The following is a 26,941-nucleotide window of genomic DNA, read 5'->3' on the forward strand; positions in this document are numbered from 1 at the left end:
GTTTTAAATGTTTTGCACACGTTAACTCATTTGTTCTTACAGAAATCCTGTAGCGTGCACCGCCACCTCCATGTTTCTAGGAGGAAACTGAGGCACGGGGGCTGCGGCTCCTGGACGCACCTGGCCTTCTCGGCCTGCCTCTCTCCCTCCAGCCGCCCCACATTCTTTTTTCCTAATTGGAAAAAACTATTCACGCTGCTCCTCCAGGGCATTTCAACCTTCTAGAAAGATCCGACAAGATTCGAAACTGTTTATAAAGAGAACGTGCTTGTGCCTGAATGCTGAGTGTCAGCGCGCAGTGATGCCCTAGAGTGCAGGCATTCCGGGTTTGGCGCCCAGCGGGTGGAAATACGGCCGCAGGGTGGAAATGCGGGGGGGGGGCTGCCCAGGCTCCTGTGGGACCCGCGCGGGGCGGGCACGCACATTCTCAGGGACGCGCGTCCTCAGGCCACGAGAACACCTGAAGGCCCCGGCCAGCGTCCTCCCGTGAAGACCCGGACCGGCGTCGTCACCCGCCGCGCAGGCCTAAATCTCAGGTCTTCACCGTCATCTCCCAGCGATCGCAGGGATCTCGGGCACTGACCGCGCCCCCGCGCCCCCGCGCCCCCGCGCCCCCGCGCCCCCGCGCCCCCGCGCCCCCGCGCCCCCGCGCCCCCGCGCCCCCGCGCCCCCGCGCCCCCGCGCCCCCGCGCCCCCGCGCCCCCGCGCCCCCGCGCCCGGCACTCTGGGCGCGCGCGGACGGCGGGGCAGTGCCTACTACGCAGGCGCACGCTGCGGGCGTCAGGACCGGGCAGCAACACTGCCACGCGAATCCGCGCCGGCCAATCAGCATGGCCAGGGGCGGGGCTTCCCTGAGGCGCGCCGAGAGGCGGTGGCCCACTTCCGGCAATAATCGCCTGGTCGCCGTCAGGTGCCGGCCCAGGTGGCAGGCGCGCCCGTTGGGCACTGGGGGACGCGGGCGCGTCAGGTGAAGACTGGGGGCTGCAGGCGCGCTAGGTAGTACAGGGTGCCGCGGGCGCGTCAGGTGAAGACTGGGCGCCGCGGGCGCCTTAGGTGAAGATTGGGGATCGCGGGCGCGTCAGTTGGGGACGATGGGCCACGGGCGAGTCAGGTGAAGACCGGGGACGGCGGGCGCGTCAGGGGAAGACATGGGGTCGCGGGCGCGTCAGGTGGGGACGGGGCCTGTGGGAGGGTCAGGTGGGGACCGGGGGTCTCGGGCGCGTCAGGTGGGGACGGGGTTGTCGCGGGCGCGTCAGATGGGGACGGGATTGCCGCGTGCGCGTCTGCTGAGGTCTGGGTCCGCGGGCGCGTCAGGTAGGGACGATGGGCCGCGGGCGCGTCAGGTGGGGTCTGGGGACGGCCGGCGGGTGTGGAGGGTTCATTCAGGGAGCTACGGGCGAGTCAGATGGGAACGGGGGCCGCCCACAGGTGCATCGCGTGTCCTCAGCCGCTTCCCCTGCCCACCTTCTGCGACCCCTTCCCGCCCCCACCCTCCTGGGCCGTCTTGCAGGCCCGAGCTTGTGTCCGCCTCGCTGGGCAAGGTGTTTCGGGGACGACTCCTGCCGGCGTTTGCCCTCCGGGCTCGGCCCTTGCCTCTTCGCCGGTGGACACCTGCTAGGTGTGATCCCTCATTCCTCCAGGCCACTCTGCCCCGTCTGCTGCTTACCTTTTTTTCCTACTCCTGGTCTGTGGCTCTGGCTCTGTCTCTGTCTCCTCCCTTAATTTCTTTCCATGCTTATTTTTCTTGCAGCAGACACTAATTTTGCATCCTTCTCCTCACAGTAAGCTCAATTTGACCTTTTTCTCAATTAGATTCCACCTCTGTCCTTGGGTCTATTCAAACTCATTGTGAAAGACTAAAGAATCTAGAGAACCATTTCTTCCCTTATGAAGCTGTCTCTTGCTGCCTCCAAATCCTTACCATCCGGCCCTAATCAAAAAAGATGTTTACTCTTTCATATTCTGTTTTCTCCTCGTCTTTACATGTTTACCTTTCCCATGAGGAATCTGTGATTATCTGCAAGTCCTTACAGTAAATCTTATTTCTGACTCTCAGCCCTCAGTGTGCCATTTTTTTAAATGTCCTTTCTGGATCAAATTTGTCCACACTTTTAAGCAAAACAAACAGGGAAACACATGTGGTCTTTTAAAATGGATTAGAGTTTTCTTTCCTGTCTTGTTTTCCTTGTTTTAGTGCCTTTATATTTAGATTCATCATTACTTGAAATCATATTAGTGATCTGTAATAGACGGTAAAAAAAAAAGTTAAAAGGCTTATAATTTAATGGCATCTGTTTTAATAGGGTTTTCAGGAACTGCTATTATAAACATAGTGGTTAGGAGCATGGATCCCGGAGTGAGACTCCATCATTTTGAATCCCAGCTCCACTGAACTTTTGCCTCAGTGTCTTCATCTATAAAATAGATAATGAAACTTGTAAAACAAGAATAATGTTTTCTATCTTGGAGGGCAGCATGAGGATTAAATGAGACAACATATGTAGATTGTTTAGAGTAATGCATAGCCTATAGTAAGCTCTAATAAATGTTTGCCATTATTATTGTAAAGAAAAAATATGCTTGTTGAAGGAAAGACTTTTTTTTTTTTGTTCTGAGTCTCTCATGCCAAGAGTTTCCACCAGCAAATGAACTTCATGAAGTCCTTTTCTACTGAAGTACCCCACCCACATGTCCTACCACATGAAATAGAAATTAAGGGAAGATTTAAAATAGTTAATCATTGTAGGCTGTCTGAAATAAGTTGGCATAAAATGTGCTTAAAATTTGCAAATTATACAAGCTACACCCTTTGAGTGCTTGCTCTTAAAAGTTTAATAATTTTCAGGAGTAATTTCTAGTTTTTTTTGTATTTGCAAATCCCAAAATAAAGGTAATTTTAATTAAAATAAGCATACAAAGCTCTAACAATTCACATTTTTTTGGCTGAACGAATACATTCTCATTAAAAGCCGTGGGTTGTCATCATTCTATAAAACTTTAGTAGCATTGTTTTCTGATTTACAAACTCAGAAGCCTCAGTTTGGGAGTATTTTTGAAAACTTGAGATCCAGACCCCAGACCTTTTACATTGCAACTTGTCTTTTTTTGTTTTTGTTGTTGTTTTTCATCTGCATCCAGAGTTTGTGCTTTAGTTCATGAGCTGTATAGATTATGCTTTAAGAAAAACTTCATTGTGATCCAAAGAGCATACCATAACAAATCTGTGAAGCACACACATCTTCAGAGAAACAAATCTTTTCCTCTGTGTTGAAAATAAGCCTTTGGGCATGGACTATTTTTTTATTTCCATGGCTGCATTTCACTCCTTTCAACCCTTAAAAAAATCAAACTTAGCAGCTGAGAAATTCAGACCAAACTATTCATTTCTCACTGAGTTGCCAAAATGAATTAACTGTAGAGTTTAGGTAGTTGTAAAAGAATTGGTTATATTAATGGAAACAGTAGGCAGGCTCTTTATGTAAATGTTATAAAGATTGTTTGTGAAACTAGAAGATAAGTGTATTAAATGATGAGTGGGCATAGTGTCTAAATAGGTAAGTACAATATTTGTGTGTCATCACGTTTTAAAATATTTTGTCAGCTGAGGATACCGGGATGTACATAGGACAGTCATCCAGATAAGGTTCTGTTGGCAAGATATTTATTGCCTAGTTGTTTTTTTCTGTCTCCATGTTTTTCATTTGATCTATCCTACAAGCCCTAGAAAATTATTATTCTCAAAACACCACTGCTCACACTGATCTGTTGCTGAAAAACGTTTAATTACTGACAGAATAAAGTCTAAACACCTTTGATATTCTTTGATATTCTTCTATGACCTGGCTTCTAGTCACTTTTCCAGCTTATGTACCAGGCCTCTGATAAACTTTCTCCATTTTATCCAATCTTTTCTGCTTATTTTTCTCAAACTGTGGCACACATTTTGACCTTTATACTTATGCACCCACCATTCCCATGATTGATATTTTTTGCCTTGCCTCTCCATTCATTTAAGATCTAACCATGCTTTAGGGCCAAGATCAAGTCCTAGTTTCTCGTCAGAGCTTTCCCAGCTGATTTGCTTTCTGCTCAAATTAACTTTATTCTCTCTTTACCACAAGTTACAAGATTGTGGACATATGTGTATGTATGTATACATGCACACTCACATATCTACATGTAAACACACTTTATTATAGTACACTTGTATGGAATTTGTGTGTGTTTTGCTATTGTTCTTTTTTAGTTCCTTAGCTAAATTGCACACTTTTGAGGGCAGGAACACCTAGCATAATAACATGTAGTTGGTGCTCAAATGTTTGTCGTTGAAGTAATCCTGTATTTGTTAGCAGTAACAAAATCTGTTAGCAGTATTTTTCAGGATTATCCACTTGATTTTTTTTAAAAATATATATTTCTGAATCCACAGTTTCAAGTTGATATTGAGAGATAATTTGATAATTATCAGAGATGTTCCTAGCAGCCATTTTCTGTTGAATGTGTTTTATGAGACTCAAGGTGCCACTTAAACAGTCATCTGCTACTTCATGGTCTTTTCTGCCTTTGGTGGGAATGTTCTTGAAAATCATAAAATCAGCTCTATGCTATTAGAGACAGTTTTAGATAACTCTAGATCGACTGAACATGGGCATTGAGTTTTGCATTTTAAGATGTTCAGTAGTTGTGAAGCAGTTCTGTGAGACAAAGTTTATCAAAATTGTGCTGAAATTTAAGGAATAAAGTATTTTCTAAAGCAAGAATTTAAATTAATCATTATGTGACTGAAAAAGACATGTTCTGACTATAAGTCAGTTTAGCAAGGTTTGAGATTTTCTTCGTGTAAAGAATAATTACTTCATCATACATTTCCTACACCAGTCAAGAGTTAAGCATTTGTGGTTGATCCAGGAATATTGTTGAAGTCTATGTAATTTCCTTCCTTTTTTTTCCTGTATCTTCTAGGATTGTATAAGTGCCCATTTAATAACTTGTTTTTTGTTAATTATACTAAATATAGTTGGGAGGTGGTGTTTGGAGATGTTCATCTCTCATTTATTCTCCATGATGTAAATATTCTACATTATTCTCTACGATATAAATATTCTACATTATAAAATACTCAAGTCTGTTCGGGACGTGAAATTAAAGTAACACATTACAGAAACCACTTTTGCTTGAGTAATTCAGCTGTCTTTCTGTAGCTAAATTCAACGTATATTTTCAACTCTTGCCATGCTTGGCGTTTTTATAACATTTTCGTCTCTGTCGATCATTTCTTTCTTGAAATACATTTTTCTCCTGACTTCCTACTTCTCCCTCTACCTTTTTGGCTCTTCCTTTTCAGTTTTTCTTCTTGGCTTATATCTGCTGGTCCCTTAAATGGTGATGTTTCTTAGGGTTTTTTTCTTGGCTCTCTTGATTTCCCTCTCGACATATTCTGTGATATTATTTGTGTGGTCTTGATTAGTATCTAAATGCTCATGATTTTCCTCTTTCTCTCTAGTCCAACTCTCTTCTGAACCATGGATCTATATATTTATTCATTCAGTAAATAAATACTTATAGAGCTCCTGTTGTTTTCCTGGCATTGTTCAAGGTAATGGAATACGGACCTGAACAAGACATTGCATTTTCTTGGAGGAAAACAGATGATAAACACGCTAATCATTTCAGACAGCCCTTACAACTATGAAGGCACTAGATAATGGCTTAGACTGGTAGGGATGGGGTTGAGGCAGCATAACGGCACTGTTTGGACAGGGAGTCAGGGAGCCTTTCTGGGATGTGACATTTTGAATCAGCAGTGTGAACATCTGAGGTGGTTTTTAGCCTCATGCACAGTCTCACTGTGTATGAGAATCACCTGTGGACCTTTAAAAACTATTTAAACTTAGCCTTCACCCCCAAATATTCATATTTAACTGAACTAAAATGGGACTAAGCACTTGAATGTTTAAAAACCTTCCTGTGATGTTAATGCACAGCAGTAGTTGAAAATCACTGATCAAGAGGAGCAGAAATCAAGTTAATGGGAAGAACTAGCATTTGAAGTCTCACTCTTATCAAATTGTGAGCTTCATGAAGTTAATCATGAAGTTGCATCATTTTTTAAGTCATAATTTTTATACCTGGAGTCTAGTATTTCAAACTGAACAGGCATGTCCAAAGCTGAAATTAATATCCCTTATCTCTCCTTTCCTAATAAAACCCTGCTGTTCCTTCTGTATGTCTTATCCCAGAACCAGGGGCTACAAAACAAAATCTAGATAACTTCCTTGATTTCCTCCTCATGTTTCCAGCCAGTCTTCAAGTACTGTTTGACTCTGTTTCCTAAATGTTTCTGTAGTCTCTGCTCTTCTGTTTCTTTTGCCACTGTACACTCTCACCTTTTAAAGATCAACATTCAGAAGCCTCCAGTCCCAACTACTTTCCTGCAGGTGATCCTCACCCCATACCTTCTCCCAGTGTGATACTGAGTTCTTTGTAAACCACAAATCTAATTGAATCACTTACCTGCTTACTTCCCTTTTTTGGCCCCTCATTGCCCTCAGAATAGCATCCAACTCCTCTGACTTGATCCAGCCTTAAATGACTTCTCCATCCTTAATTCTGGCCCACTCCCTCTCATCTATTCTAAGCTTCAACCAAACTGAACTACTTAGAGTTGTTGAACATGAATACATTTCATTTTTGGTTGCTCCTAACTTCTGGTAAAGAGAGAATACTTGTTTGGGATAATATTCCCTATTCCACACTCCCTGACCCCTGCTTGTTTTTCAGGTATGAGCTTGAATGTCACCTCTGGTAAACCTTTCGTGGGATATGCAGTATTAGGCCAGTAAAACTACGTTTACTTACCCCATTTTATCACTTTAGTACAATCAAAGTACTGTGTTATTGTCACTGTCACCAATGTCCAGCCAACATTTAATTAATGAGCAGACATTTAAATGTTAAGAACTTTAATCTTTAAAATTAATGAATAAATGTTCTAAGTGAAAAGAAACTTTTATGAATTATATATACTTTTTAACATAAATTAACTTTTTCATAGGAGAACTATGCCATTTTTGGGTCAGGACTGGAGATCTCCTGGATGGAGTTGGATTAAGACAGAAGATGGCTGGAAGAGTTGTGAATCTTGTAGTCAGAAACTTGAAAGAGAGAATAACCATTGTAACATCAGTCACAGCATGTAAGTTACAGCTGAGCAGAACCATGCCATTTGCCAGTTTAGCATGTATGGCCTTACCTATTTTTCAAGTCCCTGCAAAGCTCCATAACTTTTGAGACTTGCCCACCCAGAAGGCTGGTGTGAAGAAACAAGTTATTTAGCTAAAAAATGAGGCTAGTAGATTGCCTAATATTCATACACAGATGCTTTTTTCTTTTTTTTTAATTTAAAACATTTAATCCTCACAATAATTGGGAGAGAGGTATTATTATTAATCCCACATTATAGCTGAGGAACCTGAGGAAATTAAAATACACAGTTTTGGTGGCATGTATCAGAAATGTAATAATAGTGGCTTACACAAGACAAATCAGTTTTTCTCCCTTGAAAGCCTGAGTTGGCATGATGACTTTGCTTGTAACATTGTCAAGGGGCCAAGCACAGTCTGTCTTGTTGCTCTGCCATCCCGAGAGTGCAGCCTTACCTGCATGGTCCAAAACGGTGTATTACCTGCCACATTTGCACTCAGGCCGAAGGGTAGGTGGGGTTGGTGGGATACAACCTGTGTTTCAGTGGCACAGCCCAAAAGTTACATGCATCACGTTGCCCACACCTTGTTGGCTAGAGCACTAGTGCAAGGGAGGCTGGGGGTTGTGGCCCAGCCGTGTGTCCAGATAAAAACCAGAGACTGCATGAGCACAGAACCAGGGTAGGTGGCTATCGTATGATGACTACAGTGTCTACCACAGTGGTGTTTGAGAATTTGGAGGGCTAGGAAGGTCTTGAGATAGCCTCCTCTAGAATGTCATGGGTCTAGTCATTTATTGTATATTATTTTACATTTGTGTAATTATCAACTGTGTGCTTGATGGGCCATATGTTTTTCTGACAGAAGTTTAGTAACTTTAGACCAGAGACTGGTTTTTGCAGTATTTGAAGCAGAAATTAATTTTCTATTTTAGTTACAGTGAGGATAATACATAATATTTGTTAAACTTATATTGTAGCAGTTCTCTGCCACACTAAGATGTATTTAATGTTGATAGCTGTAAAACTTATTTAAAGCTTGTAATTATGCTGTTGGTATTGCATAATGTTATACAGTTATGAATTCTCTAGGTCATTTTTACTATTATGGCAATTTTTTTAAAATTTAAAGTTGGTTGGCTGTATCTAGAAATGTTAGGTGTCTCACATTTACTCCCAATAGCCACTATTAAATGTGGATTTTAGGATGGGGAGATATATTACAGAATGTCAATTTAAAAAAAGCTGTAATGCTTGAAGTACAGTGTTACTGCTGCATCTGCGGTGAGGAATTTGTGGGAATTTGTTTTTTTCCCTCATGTATTCTTTTTCCCATCATCTCAAACACATTTTAAATGTCTGAGAATTGGTTTTTTTTGCACTGCACACATAAAATTAGAGAATACAGTCGAGATATGTTTTCTTTGCATAACTGGCTACCCTTCTGTCTCCCTTTCCCCTTCCCCCAAACTTACCTACAGATCCGCCCCTTTGAATCAATGGCTGCTAACACAAGCATCCCTGCACAAAAAGGTTTTATGACAGCAACCCTGGCTACCTTCTGTGGGGCACAGTGAGCGAGAACCAGTCAGCACCACCTTTTACCCCACCTAGTTGCTTTGCAGTACTGGGACTGCCCCGGCTTCCTACTCTGCCATTTCGTTCATCTTTCGTTCATCTTCCTCGGACTTCTGTCCGTTCCTACAAAAATGCAAATCCAAACCTGTGGGTAGAGGCTGTTGGTGACCTGAAACTGCAGCAGATGTTTAATATATCCTTTCTCTGGAAGGAAAAACCACTTAACTTTGAACCTAAAATTGATTTTAAAAAGATAAGACCATATGTAATCACCATTTAAAATCACTATATAAATGGCCTTCTCTTTCCCCCACATGTCTTTGAGAAACACAGTACCCCTAATTCTTTGATTTAAGGTGGGCTTTCAAAGCTTAGAAAAAGAACTATAGTAAAAATAATTTAGGTAATCAAGATTCTACGTAACTTTGTTAATTTTCTTTTTTGTGAACGTGCGGGAAAATAGGCCTTTAGTATCCTTCTGCTTACTTTTCAACTCATTTTAGTATTCAAAGTTTAGAGAACATAGGGAAGAAATTAAGCAATTCAACGTGGTTGATCTGGGGGAAGCCAGCCAGTTCATACTCTGAATCCTTGATTAAGCTGCTCTTTCAAGCAACATTCATGATATTACTGAGGTTTAAACATAGTTTGATGGACAGAGGATTCATCTTAACCCTGACCTAAGGAAGCCTTTTATTAGGCTGTTGATTCAGAATAGAAGGTAGATCAGCTGGGGTCCAGATTGAAGAGAGGACAGCCAGTTAAGGGTTTCAGTAGACAGGTGAGAAATGTTGAGTGCTGCCTATGGTGATGTCTGCACAGCTGGACAGAGGGTCAGGATCAGTAAAAGACTGAGTCACAGATTGATTGGACTAGCCAAAAGGGTGGCCCTGAGAAGGACTCTGAGGGTTCAGCTGGGGAAATGGTGTAAGTAAATAATCTGGCTGGGTCTTCTGTCCAGCATAGTGTTTCTGCCACTCAGTTTTATGTTTGACGACAGAAATTGTGTGATTCCTATAAAGGAAAGATATTGAAGAAGAGTGTCTAGATACTATATATCTTTAAGAATTTCTAACTTTTTCCATCGGATTTCAGTGTTATTATGGGCACTGTAATTGCCTATAGTTATTTCAGTATAAGTATAGGCACTGTTGAGGATATATAAGAAGTTGTTCCTTGTCTTTTATGAAGTTGACATTTGACAAGGGAGTGTGTAGTCAAACAACGCATTCAGCTCAGTCTTGGCAGAGATGCTTCTGGGTTCTTTGCATTGAATTTTCTAAATCTTTTTTATTGCATTTTTTTATACCTCATAAAACATTATATTTTCTATTCAAATTTGAATGTCTTAACACTTACTTTGGTAATTTGGTTCTCAGTGGGCTTAGCAATGGGGGCCATCGTATTTTAAGGTTCTACCAAAATTATCTTCAACTCTAGTAGTTCCCAGGATATCCCAAGATAATGGAATTCTATAAAAAGCATTTTTAAATTGTGCATCCCCCAAGGAAACAAGATAGAAGAAGCTACATTTTTGGTTCCCTTATGAGAATGTGAACATAGTCTCTGGTTACCATGAGGGATAGAGAATTCAGGGGATCCTTCTAGCCCTTGAAGTGTGTACTGGGCTCGAAAGCCACTGTACCTTGGAGAGGAGACATCCTGTATCCATTTAAGTAAATATCCTTGTTAGCACATTGGCATTTTCCCCTTAGGATCTTTAGAGTATTGTTACAGGTTTCAGCAAAAATCCAGATGGCCTTCCTGATACCCTTTCTTTAGTGACTGGAAAGAAAAAGAAAATTAATTTCAGTGTCGGACTCAGCACTGTTTCAAGCAGTATTTGTTAGTGCTTCTTAAATTAATGATTTTCTCTGGATTGTAAACTCTTTTCTCTGACTTTAATATTATCTCTTCCCCAAATTTGTGGGTTTTGTCAATTATAAAGCAACGTGTGCTCTTTGTAAATGAAAAACAACAGAAAATTCATGCAGTCCTGAAGCATAGAACATGAAGGGTGAAGTTCCCCTTTTCTAGCTCAGATCCTTTTCTGCACAGTCACCTCCTGCATAGTCATGCTCACCAGATGTCAGAGTCTGCAAAGAATCGTGGTCATTTTCTCCACCCCAGTCCCTGCTGTTGCCTGGTGGTTTCAGTGTCCACCTGTGGGACTCACAGCCTCTGGCCTTAGTACTGTCCTCTTTGTTCCTAGGATCTCCTTCTCTCCTCTCCTCTTCTCTTCTCTGTCTCAGCCACCAACTCCCATGGTCCAGACTCATGAATTCGGGCATCCCAGTCCTTAAGCATAATCTTCTCACCTTCCAGATTTCCTGACTACCACCTCAACCGTTGCCTTATTTTTTCTATCCTATCAACCTTCTTTTTATCATGTCTCCTTTTGTCCAGCTTATATTCCATGATCCATTGTTTCAGTAACACTCTTGCCGTTACCCTAAACTCCATCCCAGTCTTTTTTTAAAAAACACACTCAAATGGCATATTCCCAACCCTAAATGAACCAACACATGAGCAGCTAAGAAATATAAGAAAGAAGATTCACACCAGGGAACACAGTGGGGACATCATCAATTCACTCACTTGCTTTCTTCTGAATTTATTCTCCCATTGCTTGCTCCTCCTTGTTCACCCACTCATTTATTTGCTCTTTTCACTTGCTCACTCATTTATTCTTCCACTCATTCTGTAAACTGATGTTTCTTGGTCATCTGCTATGTGCCTGTAGGGCCCCCATGCGGCCCACAGCCCCACTGTGTTTGCTTGGTTGGCCTGCTCTACTCCTCTTTGTGTTATCAATATTTCAAACTCCTTCACTCTCCTCTGATGTTTGGCTCCCTACATACTCCTTCTCCATCTTTTCAAAACAACCGGATCTCTTGTGTCACCAGGAAATCCAGAGCCATCAGACTTTTTCTCAGAACCTTAAGTTGATTTAAAATTTTCATCTTCATTAACTTTATCCTGAATCTTTATTTTTTGTCCAGAACACCTGAGATATTCTGAACAGAGGCTTATTTTTGTTAATTATCTCACAGGGAACAGTAAGTGTGTTGCCCTTTGCCTGTTGATTACCCCCAGGGGTAGAGTCATAGGGATTTTTCCTACATAAGTGGTAGTGGCTTTTCTTTGCTCTTGATGGGAAGGACACAGCTTTCCCCACCCCTCCAGAAAGGGTTTCCTTGGAAATGGCATGGGCCGGAGTCCTACCTCTACTCCTTTGTTGGGTAGATAAAATCTACCCAGGAGCCAGACTTAGAGATGTCTCTCGTCTTATTACACATACTGTTACACCTGTTTAGTCCACAATATATTAAGGATTTACTATGTGCTATGGTGTCAGGATACAGCAATAAATGAAACATGAAAACCCATGTCTGATGGAGCTTGCATTCTGGTGAAACAGATAGGCAGTGGACAAGATGAGTTCCGCAGTGTAGTAATTGTGATAGTATGTGGGAGATAAGAAATGCTAAGGATGGGTGGTGTTAGAGGAAGATCTACAGAGAGTGGCCTCTAAGAAGCCATCTGTGGAAGCAAACCTTAGGCAATGAGAGCAGGATGAATGGATGTCTGAGGGCAGGGCCTCCCCGGCAGGGAAAGAAAAAGTGCAAAGACCTCAAGGCAGGAGTACATCATCTGGCATATTCAGGGACAGCAGGGTTCCAGCATGGATAAGGGGAGCCCAGAAGCGGGGCCGGTAGGAGACAAGATCCCAGCCTGACTGGGTCCCAGCTGTGAAGTACCTGTTGTCATAGTAAGGACTTGGGCTTTTCTGAGTGAAGTAGGGAGTCAGGGTTTTGAGCAGAGGAGTGATTTGTTCAGGCCTATGCTTTAACAGGATTATTCTGGCTACTGTGTTAAGAACAGACTTCCAAGAGGCAGGACAGAAGCAAGTGGACCAGTTCTTAAGAGGCTTGGGTTAACCCCCATGGGAAATGATCATGGCTTGGAGAGAAAGGAGGTGGTGGATGAGGAAGGGCTCAAATCCTGGGTGTATTCTGCAGGTGGAACTGACACATGGAATGTGTATGGTGCAGTAAGAGGGTCGAGGGGTGAGACTAAGACTTTGGCCTGAGCAGCTGGAAGGTAGAGTTCCATTAACTGAAATAGCATCTAAATCTGCATTGCCTTGCACAGGGTCCTTGGGTCTGTGCCTAGGAACAGAACCACAGTGTCACAGGTCATGCACCTCTTTCCCTTTCCAGTGAGGTGGTGTCAGCATGTTCTCCTAATGCATTGCATGTTCATCCTTTTCCTCCACTTGTATTTCCTGGAAGTTGTTCCATGTCAGTGTGCATTGAGTTCCTCATTCATTTTAATGATGGCATTTCATTGTTTAGGTATACCATAACTTATTTGTCCAAGCTTCCACTGACATCATTTTGGCTATTTCCCACTTTTCATTATTTCTGGTAGTATAGCATGGGTCATCTGTGAATATCTCTTTGCATACTTGTGTGAATATTTATGAAATCTAAGTTCCTAATAGAATTATATATTTAAAATTGTAGTATTGCCACATTACCTTCTGTAATTTTGCACCAGTTTATACTCTGAATAGTAGTGTACACAGATTCCCATTACTTCACACTTCACCCAAGATGTGTGTGTGTCAGTTCAGGTTACACACTGCACAAGGGGAGGGTTTCATCATGAGGGAATAATGGCTGAAATGCATCTGTGTGCCTTGTGTAGGCTGCATGTGTGTCTTCATCTAAAGGTGCTGTCTGCTCCCATGCCATCTGCGTTTTGGGGACAGTGCACAAGGTGTTTACAGCAGCCTTGTCTTTGTAATTACTTTAACTAGTTTGGTGGGCAAAAAACATTAGACATTTTATTTCTTTTCCTTTCCCTTTCCTGTCCTTTCTTTTGTTCGTTCGTTTGTTCTTTTTTTTTTTTTTTTTCAAGATGGAGTCTTGCTCTGTCACCCAGGCTGGAGTGCAGTGGCGTGATCTCGGCTCACTGCAACCTGTGCCTCCTGGGTTCAAGCAATTCTCCTGCCTCAGCCTCCTGAGCAGCTGGGACTACAGGCACCCACCACCACACCTGGCTAATTTTTGTATTTTTAGTAGAAACAGGGTTTTGGCATATTGACCAGAATGGTCTTGATCTCCTGACCTCAGGTGATGCACCCGCCTCAGCCTCCCAAAGTGCTGGGATTACATGCGTGAGCCACCATGCCCAGCCTGTTTCTTTATTAAGTAAGAGAGCTCTTTTAAAAGAAATTATAATTATATTTCCCCTGTTTACACTTATAAAAAACTAAGAAGATAAGAATAGTTAATTTACAAAACACTAGGATGCACAGTGCAACAACAGGAGAAATCAAAGTTTTTTCAACCAACATAGTTCAATTGGGAAGGGAAAGATTTTTTCAACTGGATAAACATGCAAGGAAAAATGAAACTCTGCTACTCACTCTTACTGTGGACATAGCATTAATTTTAGATGGATTGTAGAATGAACTGTAAAAGGCTAAAACTGTAAAGTTTTAAGAAGAAAACAATATTTTCACAATGTAAAGTAGGCAGATTGCTTACCACACAAAAACCACAAGCTGTGAAAGAAAAAAAAGATAAACTTTATATTAAAAACTGATACCTAAAGTCATCATTAGAAAGGCAGAGCAACGGCTGGGCGTGGTGGCTCAGGCCTGTAATCCCAACACTTTGGGAGGCCAAGGCGGGCAGATCACCTGAGGTCAGGAGTTCAAGACCAGCCCGGCCAACATGGTGAAAACCTGTCTCTACTAAAAATACAAAAAAAAAAAAAAAAAAAAAAAAAAAAAAAAATTAGCCGGGCATGGTGACAGGTGCCTGTAATCCCAGCTACTCAGGAAGCTGAGTCAGGAGAATCACTTGAACCTGGGAGGTGGAGGTTGCGGTGAGCAGAGATCCTGTCATTGCACTCCAGCCTGGGCAACAAGAGCAAAACTCCATCTGAAAAAGGAAAAAGAACAAGATTTACTATAAAATGTAAAATCACCACAATCAAGAGAGTGGTATGTGGTATTGGTGAAAAGATAGATACACAGGTCAGTGGAACAGAACAGAGGACCCCAGATAAGTCCATACAGATATGGTTGGTTTATTTTTGACAGTGGTGTAAAGGCACCTCTTAATATATTCCATGGAGAAAGTGTAATCTTGTCAACAAATGGACTAGAAAACTAGAGTGTATATGCAAAAATAAATAAATAAATAACCTGTACAGCTCACATTTTATACAAAAATGAACTCAAAATGGATCATATACCTAAATGTAGAATGTAAAACTGTAGAACTTATGGAAGAAACCCAAAGGAAAGTCTGCATGATCTTGGGCAGAGTTTTTAGATATGATACCAAAAGCACAATCCATAAAAGAAAAAAATCTATAATTTGCATTTTATCAAAATTTTAAAATTCTACTCTCAGAGAACACATTTGTAAGTCACATATCTGACAAAGGGTTAGTATCCAGAATAATAAAGAACACTTAAAACTCAACAATAAGAAAACAACCCAGTAAAAAATTGGGGAATAGTTTTGGTGAACCTGTACTTCACCAAACAACTTGCATGGATTGCAGAGAAGCCCATGCAAATAAGCAGAGAAAAATAAGCATGTGATGCCCAACATAATTTATTGTTAGGGAAACAAATGCAAGCAATCCGGAAGGTAAACACTGCACCTAGCCTAAGGCCACAGTACCATTTGGGGCAAGCAGCTGACCAGCTAGAGATATAACAGTATGTTCTGGGGAATGAGACTGCCACAGTGGGCCTAGGTGATTTGGAAGGCTGTGCACCTTCTTCATAAGGTACCAGCACAGGCCTACATCAGTAGCTAAGATGAAAGAACAATCACGAAGCATCCCAGTGCTGGCAAGGACAGTGCCAAGTGCTGGCAGGAATATGCTCTCCAACCCTGCTACTGGGAATGCAGAATGGCACAGCCACTCTGGAAAACAGTGTGGCAGCTTCTTACTGTGTTACACTGCCTTAGGACCTGGCAGTCTCACTCCTAGGTGTTTACCCAAGGTAAGTGAAAATTCATGCTCACACAAAACCTGCATGTGACTGTTAATAGAGTTTTATTCAGTAATTGCCAACACTCAAAATCAGATATCCTTCAACTGGTGAATGAATAAACAAATTGTGGTAACATCTCTACAGCAGAATACCACTCAAAAGTCAAAAGGAACAAATTATTAATTCCCACAACATGGATGAATCTTAAATTCATTTTGTTTAGTGAAAGAAACCAAACCTAAAAGGCCTCCATATTGTATGATTCTATTTAAAGGATGCTCTAGAAAAAGCACAACCATAAGGAAGAAGAACAAATCAGTGGTTGCCAGGGGTTAAGAGTTGGGGAAAAGGAGTTGATTACAAAGAGAGTGAGAGGCAGTTTGGGGAGTGATGGGACTGTGTTAGATTTGACTGTGCACCTGTCAAAACCCATGGAACTGTGCACCACAAAATTTCACTAAAATCAACAAAGATGTTTGTGTGTGTGTTACTGGGGGGAGTGCCCAAGTGATACAAACTGTGACAGATGAATCAAATGGTATTACAAACTTATCCCATAATCCGGGGTCCCCAACCCCTAGGCCACGGATCGGTACCTGTCCATAGCCTGTTAGGACCTGGGCCACAGAGCAGGAGGTGAGCAGAGGGCAGGCAAGCATTACTGCCTGAGCTCTGCCTCCTCTCAGGTCAGCAGCAGCATTAGATTCTCATAGGAGCATGAACCCTGTTGTGAACTGTGCATGTGAATGATCTAGGTTGCTCACTCACTCCTTTTGAGACTCTAACTATGATGTTAGAGTGATGATCTGAGGTGGCACAGTTTCATCCTGAAACCATCCCCCCTCCTCGCCCCAGTCTGTGGAAAAACTGTCTTCTAAGAAATTGGTCCTTGGTGCCAAAACGGTTAGGGAATGCTGCCATAACCATAGTGAAATGGATGTAGAATTAGCTGACCTATCAGTAACTTTGGAAAACAGTGTTTTGACAGGATGCTGTAAGGCTAAAGATAAAACCTCTGGTTAGTGCACTTGTTTCTCATAGGGGCATGGGTTAGCAATCTCAAAACTGTACGTATTCTAGGAAGAAGTTACAAATAAGGAAGGATGGTGCTAGAGTTATCCTGTGGTTCTGGATCAGGGTTGGAGGTGTCAGCATGAACTAGGGCTGTTGGTTTTTTCAGAGAGAGAGAAATGTGGGTCTATGCATGTGTGAGTTAGTGTAACACATCTGTTTTCTAAGTCTGTCGACAGAGGGCCTTAGAGCAGTGACACCTGCATCAGTGACCAGAGCCAGCCTGAGATGGTGGATCCTAAGGGCTCCTCAGGGAAGGGGTTTGTTCCAGGGTTGGGGTAGGGCAAACGAAAGGTGAGTGATGGCAGCCTGTCAGATATCAGAAGGGTAGATGTCCGTCAAAAAGTGCTGCATTGGCCAAAGCTGGAGCAGTTCGAGCCACAGGATAGACAACAGTAGTAATGGATTACAACCTAAAAAAGAAAAGAAATAGCCATCCATTTAGGCTGATATCAATACATAAATGAATGCATAAGTGAGGGATAAGGAACAGTTCTTCCTTGTAAAATTCCAGTTAATAAATGTAGAAGGAATAAGGGAAATAGAAAATCACCATGATAATTGTTATAAGCACAGTCCCTTGACAGATGCAGCAAGGTGAAATCTAACAGGTGAAAGAATTAGGAGAAATAGAATATCTGCCAAGTCTCCCCCCAAATAGCTATTCATTACAAAGGGAACAATACTTTACAGTGGAGAAACCTGGCAGACACAGCCCCAACCAAGAACTCAAAGGTGGCATCATATTGGCAGCAGGTACCTGTGATGTGGTGCTGTGTGAGTGGCACATCATCTGTGGTGGTTTTCCCTAAGCTGAATCAGGAGAAAACAGCAGACAAACCCAATTTGAAGGACATTCTACAAAATAATTGACCAGTACTCTTCAAGGTGATGAGAGGAGACTACAAACTCTTCTGGCATGGGGGGCCATGGAAGTGTGTCATCCCCTGCGACTGAAGCACCTGCTCCTCCATGAACTTGCCACACCGCAGCGCAGCCTCCGGGACTCCGATGGGGGAGACGGTAAAATCGATGTCCTGGGAGAGGAGGAAGATGAAGACGAGGTGGAAGACGAGGAGGAGGAGGCGAGCCAGCAGTTCCTAGAGCAGTGGCTCCAGCCGGGGCTGCAGGTGGCCCGGTGGGGCGGGGTTGCGCTTCCCCGAGAGCACATCGAGGGCGGCGGCGGCCCGAGCGACCCCTCAGAGTTTGGCACCAAGTTCAGGGCACCCCCAAGGTCTGCGGCGGCCTCTGAAGATGCCCGGCAGCCGGCAAAGCCTCCCTACGCGTACATCGCGCTCATCACCATGGCCATCCTGCAAAACCCGCACAAGCGCCTCACGCTCAGCGGCATCTGCGCCTTCATTAGCGGCCGCTTCCCCTACTACCGCCGCAAGTTCCCCGCCTGGCAGAAGAGCATCCGCCACAACCTCTCGCTGAACGACTGCTTCGTTAAGATCCCCCGCGAGCCGGGCCACCCAGGCAAGGGCAACTACTGGAGCCTGGACCCCGCCTCGCAGGACATGTTCGACAATGGCAGCTTTCTCCGGCGTAGGAAGCGTTTCAAGCGCCACCAACTGACCCCGGGAGCCCACCTGCCCCACCCCTTCCCTCTATCTGCTGCACACGCCGCCCTGTACAACCCCCGCCCAGGCCCTCTGCTTGGGGCCCCTGCCCCGCCGCAGCCAGTCCCGGGGGCCTACCCCAACACCGCCCCCGGGAGACGCCCTTACGCTCTGCTGCACCCGCATCCTCTTCGCTACCTACTGCTCTCGGCCCCCGTCTATGCCGGGGCACCGAATAAAGCAGAAGGCGCGGACCTGGCGACCCCGGCACCCTTCCCGTGCTGCAGCCCTCACTTGGTCCTCAGCCTTGGGAGGAGGGCAAGGGTCTGGCGTCGCCACCGGGAGGCGGATGCATCTCTTTCAGCATTGAGAGTATTATGCAAGGGGTCAGGGGAGTGGGTACAGGGGCTGCGCAGAGTTTGTCCCCGACCGCGTGGAGCTACTGCCACCTGCTCCAGCGACCATCAAGCCTGTTGCATCCCCAAACCGCTGCCCCTTTGCTGCAAGTGTCCGCCGCCGCCGCTGCTCGGACAATTTTGCAGCAATAGCAGCAGCATCAGGAGGAGGACTGCGCCAACGGCTGCGCTCCCACCAAGGGCGCGGTGCTGGGCGGGCACCTGTCGGCCGCGTCGGCGCTGCTGAGGTATCAGGCAGTGGCAGAGGGCTCTAGGCTGACATCGCTGGCTGCCCCTTTGGGCGGAGAGGGGACCTCACCAGTTTTTTTAGTATCGCCCACGCCCAGTTCCCTGGCCAACTCCGCAGGGCCCTCCTAGAGCCAGGTGGGAGTGGGGAGCGACCCGCAGCTGCTCACTCCACCTTGCGCGGCCCATACTGGGCGTGTGCATCTGAATCCCGCTGGAGAGCAAACACGAACTTCTGTTCGCTGCAAAATGGTTAGAAAGAAACAGCTGGATTACGTTCCTCTAAAAACCACCTGAACGTAACCTTCGCAGGGCGTCAAGTCATCTTTTCTTGCCTTCGGTTGTGGCTTCTATGGCTTTCCCGATTTGCACATTTCCTGGGGTACTATGAACGTGAGTGGGGTATTTTGTTCTGGCATTAAAAGAAAAACAAGCAAGCAAACAAAAACACAGCCTCCGATGCCAAACATGTTCCCCCTTCTTCACTTCCTTGGAACTGGAAGTATTATTCCTAAGTCTAGTGCAAAATGCTTCTACTCTCTGTGTCTTCCTGATAGGGATGTTTAATGTAAGTAGGATATTAATTTCAGAACATTGATTTCTTATCTGTGTGTCTGACGTGCCATCTTTAATGTTAAAATTAAGGTGTTAAAATTAAGCCTAGTTATATAGACGAAATAAAATGCTAAGTCACTACACTACATCGTTTATTTTCTATTACGTCTCATTCTTCCCTTTCTAAATGGAACTTTTTAAAACCTACATTATTTTCCCTCAAACAATTTATTTTCACAATTCATATTTATTATAGATAGCAGAAGTAATCCATTTTAATATGGCCTTTAAAAATTCCAAATATTTGAGGTTGAAAATGTCCTGGCTTTTAAAATAGGAAATTTACTATTTATGAGACTTCTAAAAGAAAAGAATAGGAGGGCATGTAAATATATTCTCCATTTATTTTTCATCACCCCCCAACAAGCTGGAAAACCATTTGAGATCAATTTGGAATGTAGTGGCCAACATGTACTCAGGGAAAATAAAAGGCTATAAATATATATATATATATATTTTAAACACTAGAATTTTCAAAACTTATTTCTTAAAAAAAAAAAAACTCTGAAAAGACTTTGCAACTAGAAAGGTTTAAGTGTTACTCGGCGTCAGGGGACGGAGTGGGGGGAAACCAGACAAGAACGCCCATCATGAATTGCTCCCCACAAAGAAAACAAATTTCTAGGAACTTGGCCGTTTTCCCCTGTCCTGAGTGGGGTTCCCGATTCCGTGCCGCTTTGAGGGAAGCTGCTCTGTGAATGTGAGAAAGTTTTTCCCCCAGCCCCCATCTACTCCCCACCCCCAGCTATGAATTTCTTATTTCAGGAGGGAGGACAAACATGGAGACACACATTTTTACAGTAGTCTAATTGGCCGATTTTTCTCCCGCTTCTCTTCTCCATCCCGTCTCTTGGAATTTCTTGGCATGCCCTACCTGAGATCCCCTACGGGAGATTTCCTCTTGGCTCCTGCGGTTCTGAGGACGTTCTGAAAAGTTCCCAAGCCCCACCTTTGGTAGCTGCCCAGACCCCAGCTTCCAATTCTTCCCTCTTCTTTGCATGGGTAGCCGTCAGCCCCATAGCACCACCAGCGTCCAAAATAGACCACTTTTAGCAAATCCGGCAGGGCTGGGGCAGTCTAAGAGTTTGGAAACAAACTGAGAATAGAGGGGTCCTATTTCATGCCAGGTTCTCGCTGGTTTACGTTCCAACTCCCCTCTGTCCGTTGTGCGAAAACGTCTCCAGGCCGACCTTCCTTCATTTATTGTCAACAAACGTCCTGGGAGAGCGGCTACAACCGGCCGCTGAACCCAGAAGGGACTTTCTCTAGGCTTTCTTGGCACCCTCCCAATTATCTTCCTTCTCTTGCCCGAGGGCAGACCAACACAGCTACGAACATGGGTGACTGAGGGTCAGACCCCTTCCCGGAACTGCCTCCAAGCTCCTAATTTTTGCCTAATGTTAAACCATATCCAAAGATGAATATTTAAACCATCAATTCAGTGGCGGAGTAAATTAAACGTTATTCTCCGATCAAACAGGAGCTTCGGGTCCACCTGTTTGGAAGCACCCAGGCGGCTTGGAGAGGTCCGGCCTTCGGGTGCGACCCGCAGGGGTTGCCTTGCCCGGCTCGCGGAACGGACGTTTACGTGTCGCAGCTACGAACCCACCAACGACACCAAGCACTTGCCGGGCAGACCAGGCGTCGTGGAGGCGCCCCAGCCCCCCCACCGCCCCGCAACGACGCGTCCCAGAGGTGCGTAGTGCTTGGCGCGGTGACCAGACCTGGCCGCCTTCCTGACTGCACAGAGCGAGAGGCCACACTCTGGATCCCAGGCCGGGTCCCTGCGGTTCTGGGAGGGAGGTCCCGGACGCCTCCCAGATCTCGGGCTTCCGTAACCCTGAGGCTGGGTTTTAAAATCACGGCTCTTCCAAGTTACACGAAGAGTCCATGGTCAAGGGTCAGGGGTGGTCTTCGACCCTCGGGATCGTCTTCTTGAGAAATGGCTGAGAGCTAAGCCTAGAGCTGCCCAGGGAAGGAAGCCAAAGAGCTGGAGCCGAGCGCGAAGGGCTGGGAGGCGCGGGGAGGCCCCTTACCCCCGACCCCCCCACACACACACTGTCCTGCCCGCCAATAACGCTGATAATAGTAACAGTATCGGCCAACTGTTTCCCCCCTGCTCCTGGTCTGCCAGGCACCGGATCCTCCTTCAGCACTCCCAGCACTCACTGAAGAAGACACTATGGAATTCTCCGTTTTCCAGACTAGAAATAAGGAACTCGGAGAAATTAAGAAACTCGCCCGACGACCCTCAGGCAGTAGCACCTGGCCAGGTTTGCTTTCTGAACCACTAACTCCACTCGCGCGCGCCACCTTTCCTGCCTGGGCCTCTTGCGGGTCACAGGGGTGGAAGCCTGACCTGGGCCAGGGCCCGGATTTCTTCCTCCTGGCCTCTGTGCCACCGCCCCCGGTGCCAGGAAGCGCTTTTCTCTCCCCGAGACCCAGACGCGCCGAAAGACTCGCGCGGTCAGTTCCCCGCCCCACGCCCTGGGCTGTGCGTGTTCTTGTCGCGCGGTCAGTTCCCCGCCCCACGCCCTGGGCTGTGCGTTTTCTTGTCGCGCGGTCCGTTCCCCGCCCCACGCCCTGGGCTGTGCGTTTTCTTGTCGCGCGGTCCGTTCCCCGCCCCACGCCCTGGGCTGTGCGTTTTCTTGTCGCGCGGTCAGTTCCCCGCCCCACGCCCTGGGCTGTGCGTTTCTTGCCAGCCTCTGCCGAGTGCGGGCAACGGCGCCGCCAGACTCCCCCAGACCGCGCTCCGGCCCACGCCTGACCAGAGCACCTGCTTCACAGGGGGGCGTTCCGCGCGTCCTTCCTCCCTGGTGTGATTTTCGTTCTTTTTCCTCTCGTGGTCCCCAAGAACCCAGGCACCCCTCGACGTCGGTGCCGGCGGTACCGGGAATCCCTCCCCCGGACTCCCTGCGGGCCCGAAGCCACCTTCTAATCCCAGCCGCCTTCCCCGGGCGGCGGAGGTGGGCGGCTCCGGGCTCCGCGCCGCCCCGCGAAGCCGGAATCTCTCTTCGGAGTCTCGCTGCAGCTCTCCACTTCGTCGCCCCGCACTGGATCCTGGTAGCGTGAACCTTGCCCGGGACGCGGGCTGCGCTGGCCTGGGGGAAAGGTCCAAGAGACGAGGGGGCCGGGACGCGGGGCTGTCGCAACGACTGGCCCTCTGCGAACCCTCGGGCCGGCAGGCTCGGGACTATCGGGGTGGGAGTGGAGGCGGTGGCCGCTGGAGAGTAGAGAGAACGTCCAGGAACCGGTGGACTAGGGGTCCCCGGCGGCTGGCCGAGGGTTGCAAGCAGAGGGGACTGTCGGTTGCCAGCAAGTCCCGAGCAGATGACTTCTGGCAGGGCAGTCACATCCTACAGTGCCGATTCTGTGTACATTGAGTATCCAGAATGAATAAAGTCTGTTTATACATTGGAAGGTAGCTTATGATTCCAAAATCTCATCTCCAGGCTGCCTAGATCACACGGCCCCGTTTCATTCATTTTTACTTAATAACGGTCGTTAGACAATTGAGAGAAACAGCAGAAACCACGAGAAAAATAATGGAATCCAACGGCGGTAAGGACTGACAAGGCTGGCGGGGAGATTTAGCAAATGGTGGCTTCTGAGAGTTTGCACCAGTGCTTCACCACGTTTTATTGGAAGTGTGGAGAGTCATGATTCTCATTCCTCCCCAGCCTTCCGGAAAAACGCTCAGAAATTTCTTTCCACATTGACACCCGATTACAGTCTAAATAGTAACCTTATTCTGATTGTTAATGTAACCTTCTCGTAATCTCTACAAAAATACTTTAGTTTTTCTAGCTGCGTTTTCATGTAATCACTGAAATTATTTTTAATTGGTTTTAAGCATTCATTGATTCCATATACACCACCTGCAAAAAAGTTACATAGGTGATCGCTAACAATACTAGAATTCGCCCCATCCAAAGGAAACATTAGAGTAGAAAAAGAAAAAGGATTTGAGAATCCAGTATGAAATTCAGTTAATCATTTCTTCCCTGTTACTCAACTACCTTAACATTGTCAGGTTTACCTGAACATAAACTTCATTTTCTTAATTGTTCTTAGAACGAAGGGATATGTTTATTGAAATCAGTAATTAAGAATATTTTGGGACAGTTATGATTTACTTAGCCAGTGAAGCAGTTTCTATTCCCAAATCCAGGCAAAGAGAACAATAAGATTAAACGTAGCCTAAGAGATTTCCTTTTTGTCAAATAATGTGATTTTGCTATGTATAGAGGAGATGTCTATATGTAAGGGCATATTTATGACCAGTAGTTCCTAAAATTAAGGGGACTATTATTGTGTTACTCAAGGTATCAGTTGTATAGGATACATTATGTCATATTTCAAACAATGTTTATAAAGAGATTAGTATAATTAACCTGTATGTACTTCTCCTCTGGGCCAACCTTGTGTCTTCTTTATCTGCTGACAGTCCCCTCCCCGCTGAATTATTTTGAATCAAATCCCAGATAGTCTATCATTGTATTGTATTTTTGAATATTTCTCTAAAAGATAATAATTCCATCAATGAGACTGGGTGCAGTGGCTCCTCCCTGTAATCCCAGCTCTTTGGGAGGCAGAGGTTGGAGGATCACTTTAGGCCAGGAGTTCAAGACCACCCTGAGCAACATAGCAAGACCCCATTTATAAAAAAGAAGATTCCCATCAATGTAACCACAATACCATTATCACACCTAAATAATCCATTAATAGCATCGGTTTATCCAGGCAATATTTAAATATCTTCAATTGTCTAAAAACTTTTTGTTTAGTTGATCGGTTTGAATTAGAATGCTAATAAGGGTTACGTATTGTGTTTGGTTGATATGGGCTATTATATCTCTTTTAGATTTCCTCAATCCTCTTTTTTTTGTTTCCCTTGCATTTTTTATGGGAGAAGCTGAACTGTTTGTTCTGAAGAAGTTGACATTCTGGACTTTGTAGCTGCAGGTAATAGTTTTTTGGCAAGATATTCCCAGGGATAAGGTCGTTTATTCAGACTTTTGAATATTGGCAAATAATAATATTGTTTGTAGAGGGAGAAGGATTAGTCAAGATATTTTGAAGAATCAACTATTGAAAAAACAAATTTTTATCAGAGTAAGCATGGATCTGGTAAAGATTATGTGAAATTTTCCTAAATGCAAATACAATCTAAAATTGTAATGTCTTACAATTAAAAAATAGATTATTTTCCATATATTTATAGAAATATAAATGATCAATCAACTATTTCATTGACAATTTTAAATCTAGTTTTATCTTGAGGAGAATAAAGTTTTTTATATCTTTAGTATTTTAGTTGAAGATCCAAAGACATTTTATGTTAAAACTTTAGGTTTTATATTGTTTTGTGTTTTAAAACATAAAATCTAAAATGTGGTAATATCCATGAGGTGCAGATAGAGTAATAGCACAAATTCTGTGTTCATGAAAATTCATTTTAGGATAACTTAATTAAAAGGACTCAGGATTTGAATGATATTAGATTAGACAGAAAAAAGTTCACTTGAGTGTAAGACATAAGTAATAAAAACCAAAGGTAGCTAACTTTTTTTAGGCTTCTTCTTTCTTTAACGAGTATGCATATGAAATAAAATTTCCATGTCCATGTCCATTTTTCCATGGTACATAGGGCTTCTATAATTTCATCTATTTCATCCTGCAGTTATTTTCACGGGTTTCTGTGTCCACCACTATCTGGAATCTCTGAGATGGTGAAAACGAAATCTTATTCTTCTTTATATTTCAAACAATTCCTAGCACATTATCAAACATACCTGATAAAATTTATTGTGTCTGTAATACTGGTAAGCATGTAAAAGGGTGGTAAATATATAGGCTTTAAGTTTAGATAGATCTAAATATTATTAAAATTACCAAATTATTGTTTTTAAAAAGTATTAGTTTCCTAGGACAAATAGAGATTTTTAGATAAGGCTGGATTTGTAATACTTTAAGCAACAGGTCACAGTGCTTAAGTATTTAATGCCGATTTGGCAAGCAGCTGATGTTTTACATAATGCTGTCGGGTATTTTATATTTGCGTGTATTTTCTGATGCACTGGATCCAGCACTTCATGTCACGTCATATATCTGTTTATAATGTATACAAATGTATTTTCATATATATTTGATGTTTGATGGCTTTGAAACTTTAATCTTGAAATAGATTTTAAATTTTTATTAAAACTATTTAAATAATTACCGTAAGGAAAGAGCTCTTATTAGTTGAAAGAAAATGTAGATTCATGTTTCCTTGGAGACTAGTCTAGTTTCCAAGGATAGACGGCAGTGAGGAGTTGGGTATCTAGATGGAATTTCTGTTGGTTTGGATTCCAGCTCTGCTGCTTACCAGCTTTGTGACCTCAGGCAAACAACTTAACCTCTCCAAGCCTCAATTTCCCCATCTATCTAATGGTGATATTTATAAGTTTCGCCTTATAGGGCCATGGTGGGGATTCCATGAAATAGTGAATGTGAAGTGCTTAGCACAGTGCCTGGCACATACTCAATGCTCTATGCATGTCAGCTAGTACTTAATGATGCTAATAGACATGTTATGTTCCGAAGCACGGGCGGGATCTTGCCTGACGTCCTTCTCTCTGCGTCCTGGTCAGTCTTCACATGGTGGGCATCCTTTATTTCTGGTCACACAGGGGTGGTACACAGAGCATGCTGTTTCTTTCCTGCCAGAAGGTTCCTGCTGCAGCTCTCCTGCTAGTTTAGCTTAGCCTTCTGGTTTGAGGGATGAGTCACATGTACCATCACTTCCCAGGACCAACAGGACCTTTGAGGAAAGCTATCCCTGCTTACACAGAGAATTGCCCTTGCCTAACACTGAAGCCTGGCAGAGTAACATGAAGTAACCACAGCAATTCTAAAATTAGAATTAGCATGCCTAGAATAACAGGTAGAAGCTTCTCTTGTACTTTATCACTTGCTTCATTTCTGCTCAGCCTAATTTTCACTTGATGTGTAGATTTATTTTTTGTTCACCCATCCAGAAAATGTTGACTGAGGAATTACTCTGTGTTAGGTGCTGTTGTAGGAGCAAGGGATACAATGATGATCAAGGCAGATGCAGCCCTTACCTTCAGGTTGTGGAGTCCGGATACAGACTGGAGGCAGGCAGCTGTAAGATGTGTGACAAATGCTGCGCTGGATCAGCCCATGGTATTAGGAGAGCAGGTAAGGAAGGGTGGGGACGGGAGCGGACAACCTGGAG

At 44.2% G+C, this 26,941-nt stretch overlaps 1 protein-coding gene across 9 annotated transcripts; it reads left to right on the forward strand.

The window, feature by feature from the left end:
* FOXD4 (forkhead box D4) lies at positions 1-26,717 on the forward strand. Of its 9 annotated transcripts, XR_010109074.1 has the most exons (4): positions 846-1,111; positions 7,055-7,195; positions 21,179-21,393; positions 21,833-26,717. XR_010109074.1 is itself a non-coding variant. In XM_063594054.1 (3 exons), the coding sequence occupies exon 3, from the start codon at positions 17,810-17,812 to the stop codon at positions 19,082-19,084; it is 1,275 nt and encodes a 424-aa protein (XP_063450124.1). In that variant the 5' UTR covers positions 1-536; positions 7,055-7,195; positions 17,574-17,809; the 3' UTR covers positions 19,085-19,781. The 9 variants fall into 9 exon arrangements, 8 of the variants coding, with proteins under 8 accessions (XP_063450124.1, XP_054948210.1, XP_054948212.1 ...); XM_063594054.1 differs by lacking the exons at positions 846-1,111; positions 21,179-21,393; positions 21,833-26,717 and adding exons at positions 1-536; positions 17,574-19,781; XM_055092235.1 differs by lacking the exons at positions 21,179-21,393; positions 21,833-26,717 and adding an exon at positions 17,574-19,781 and having other exon boundaries at positions 839-967.
* The last annotated feature ends 224 nt before the right edge of the window (positions 26,718-26,941 follow it).

The sequence above is a fragment of the Pan paniscus genome, chromosome 11, assembly GCF_029289425.2.
Source record: "Pan paniscus chromosome 11, NHGRI_mPanPan1-v2.0_pri, whole genome shotgun sequence".
Taxonomy (NCBI): Eukaryota; Metazoa; Chordata; class Mammalia; order Primates; family Hominidae; genus Pan; species Pan paniscus.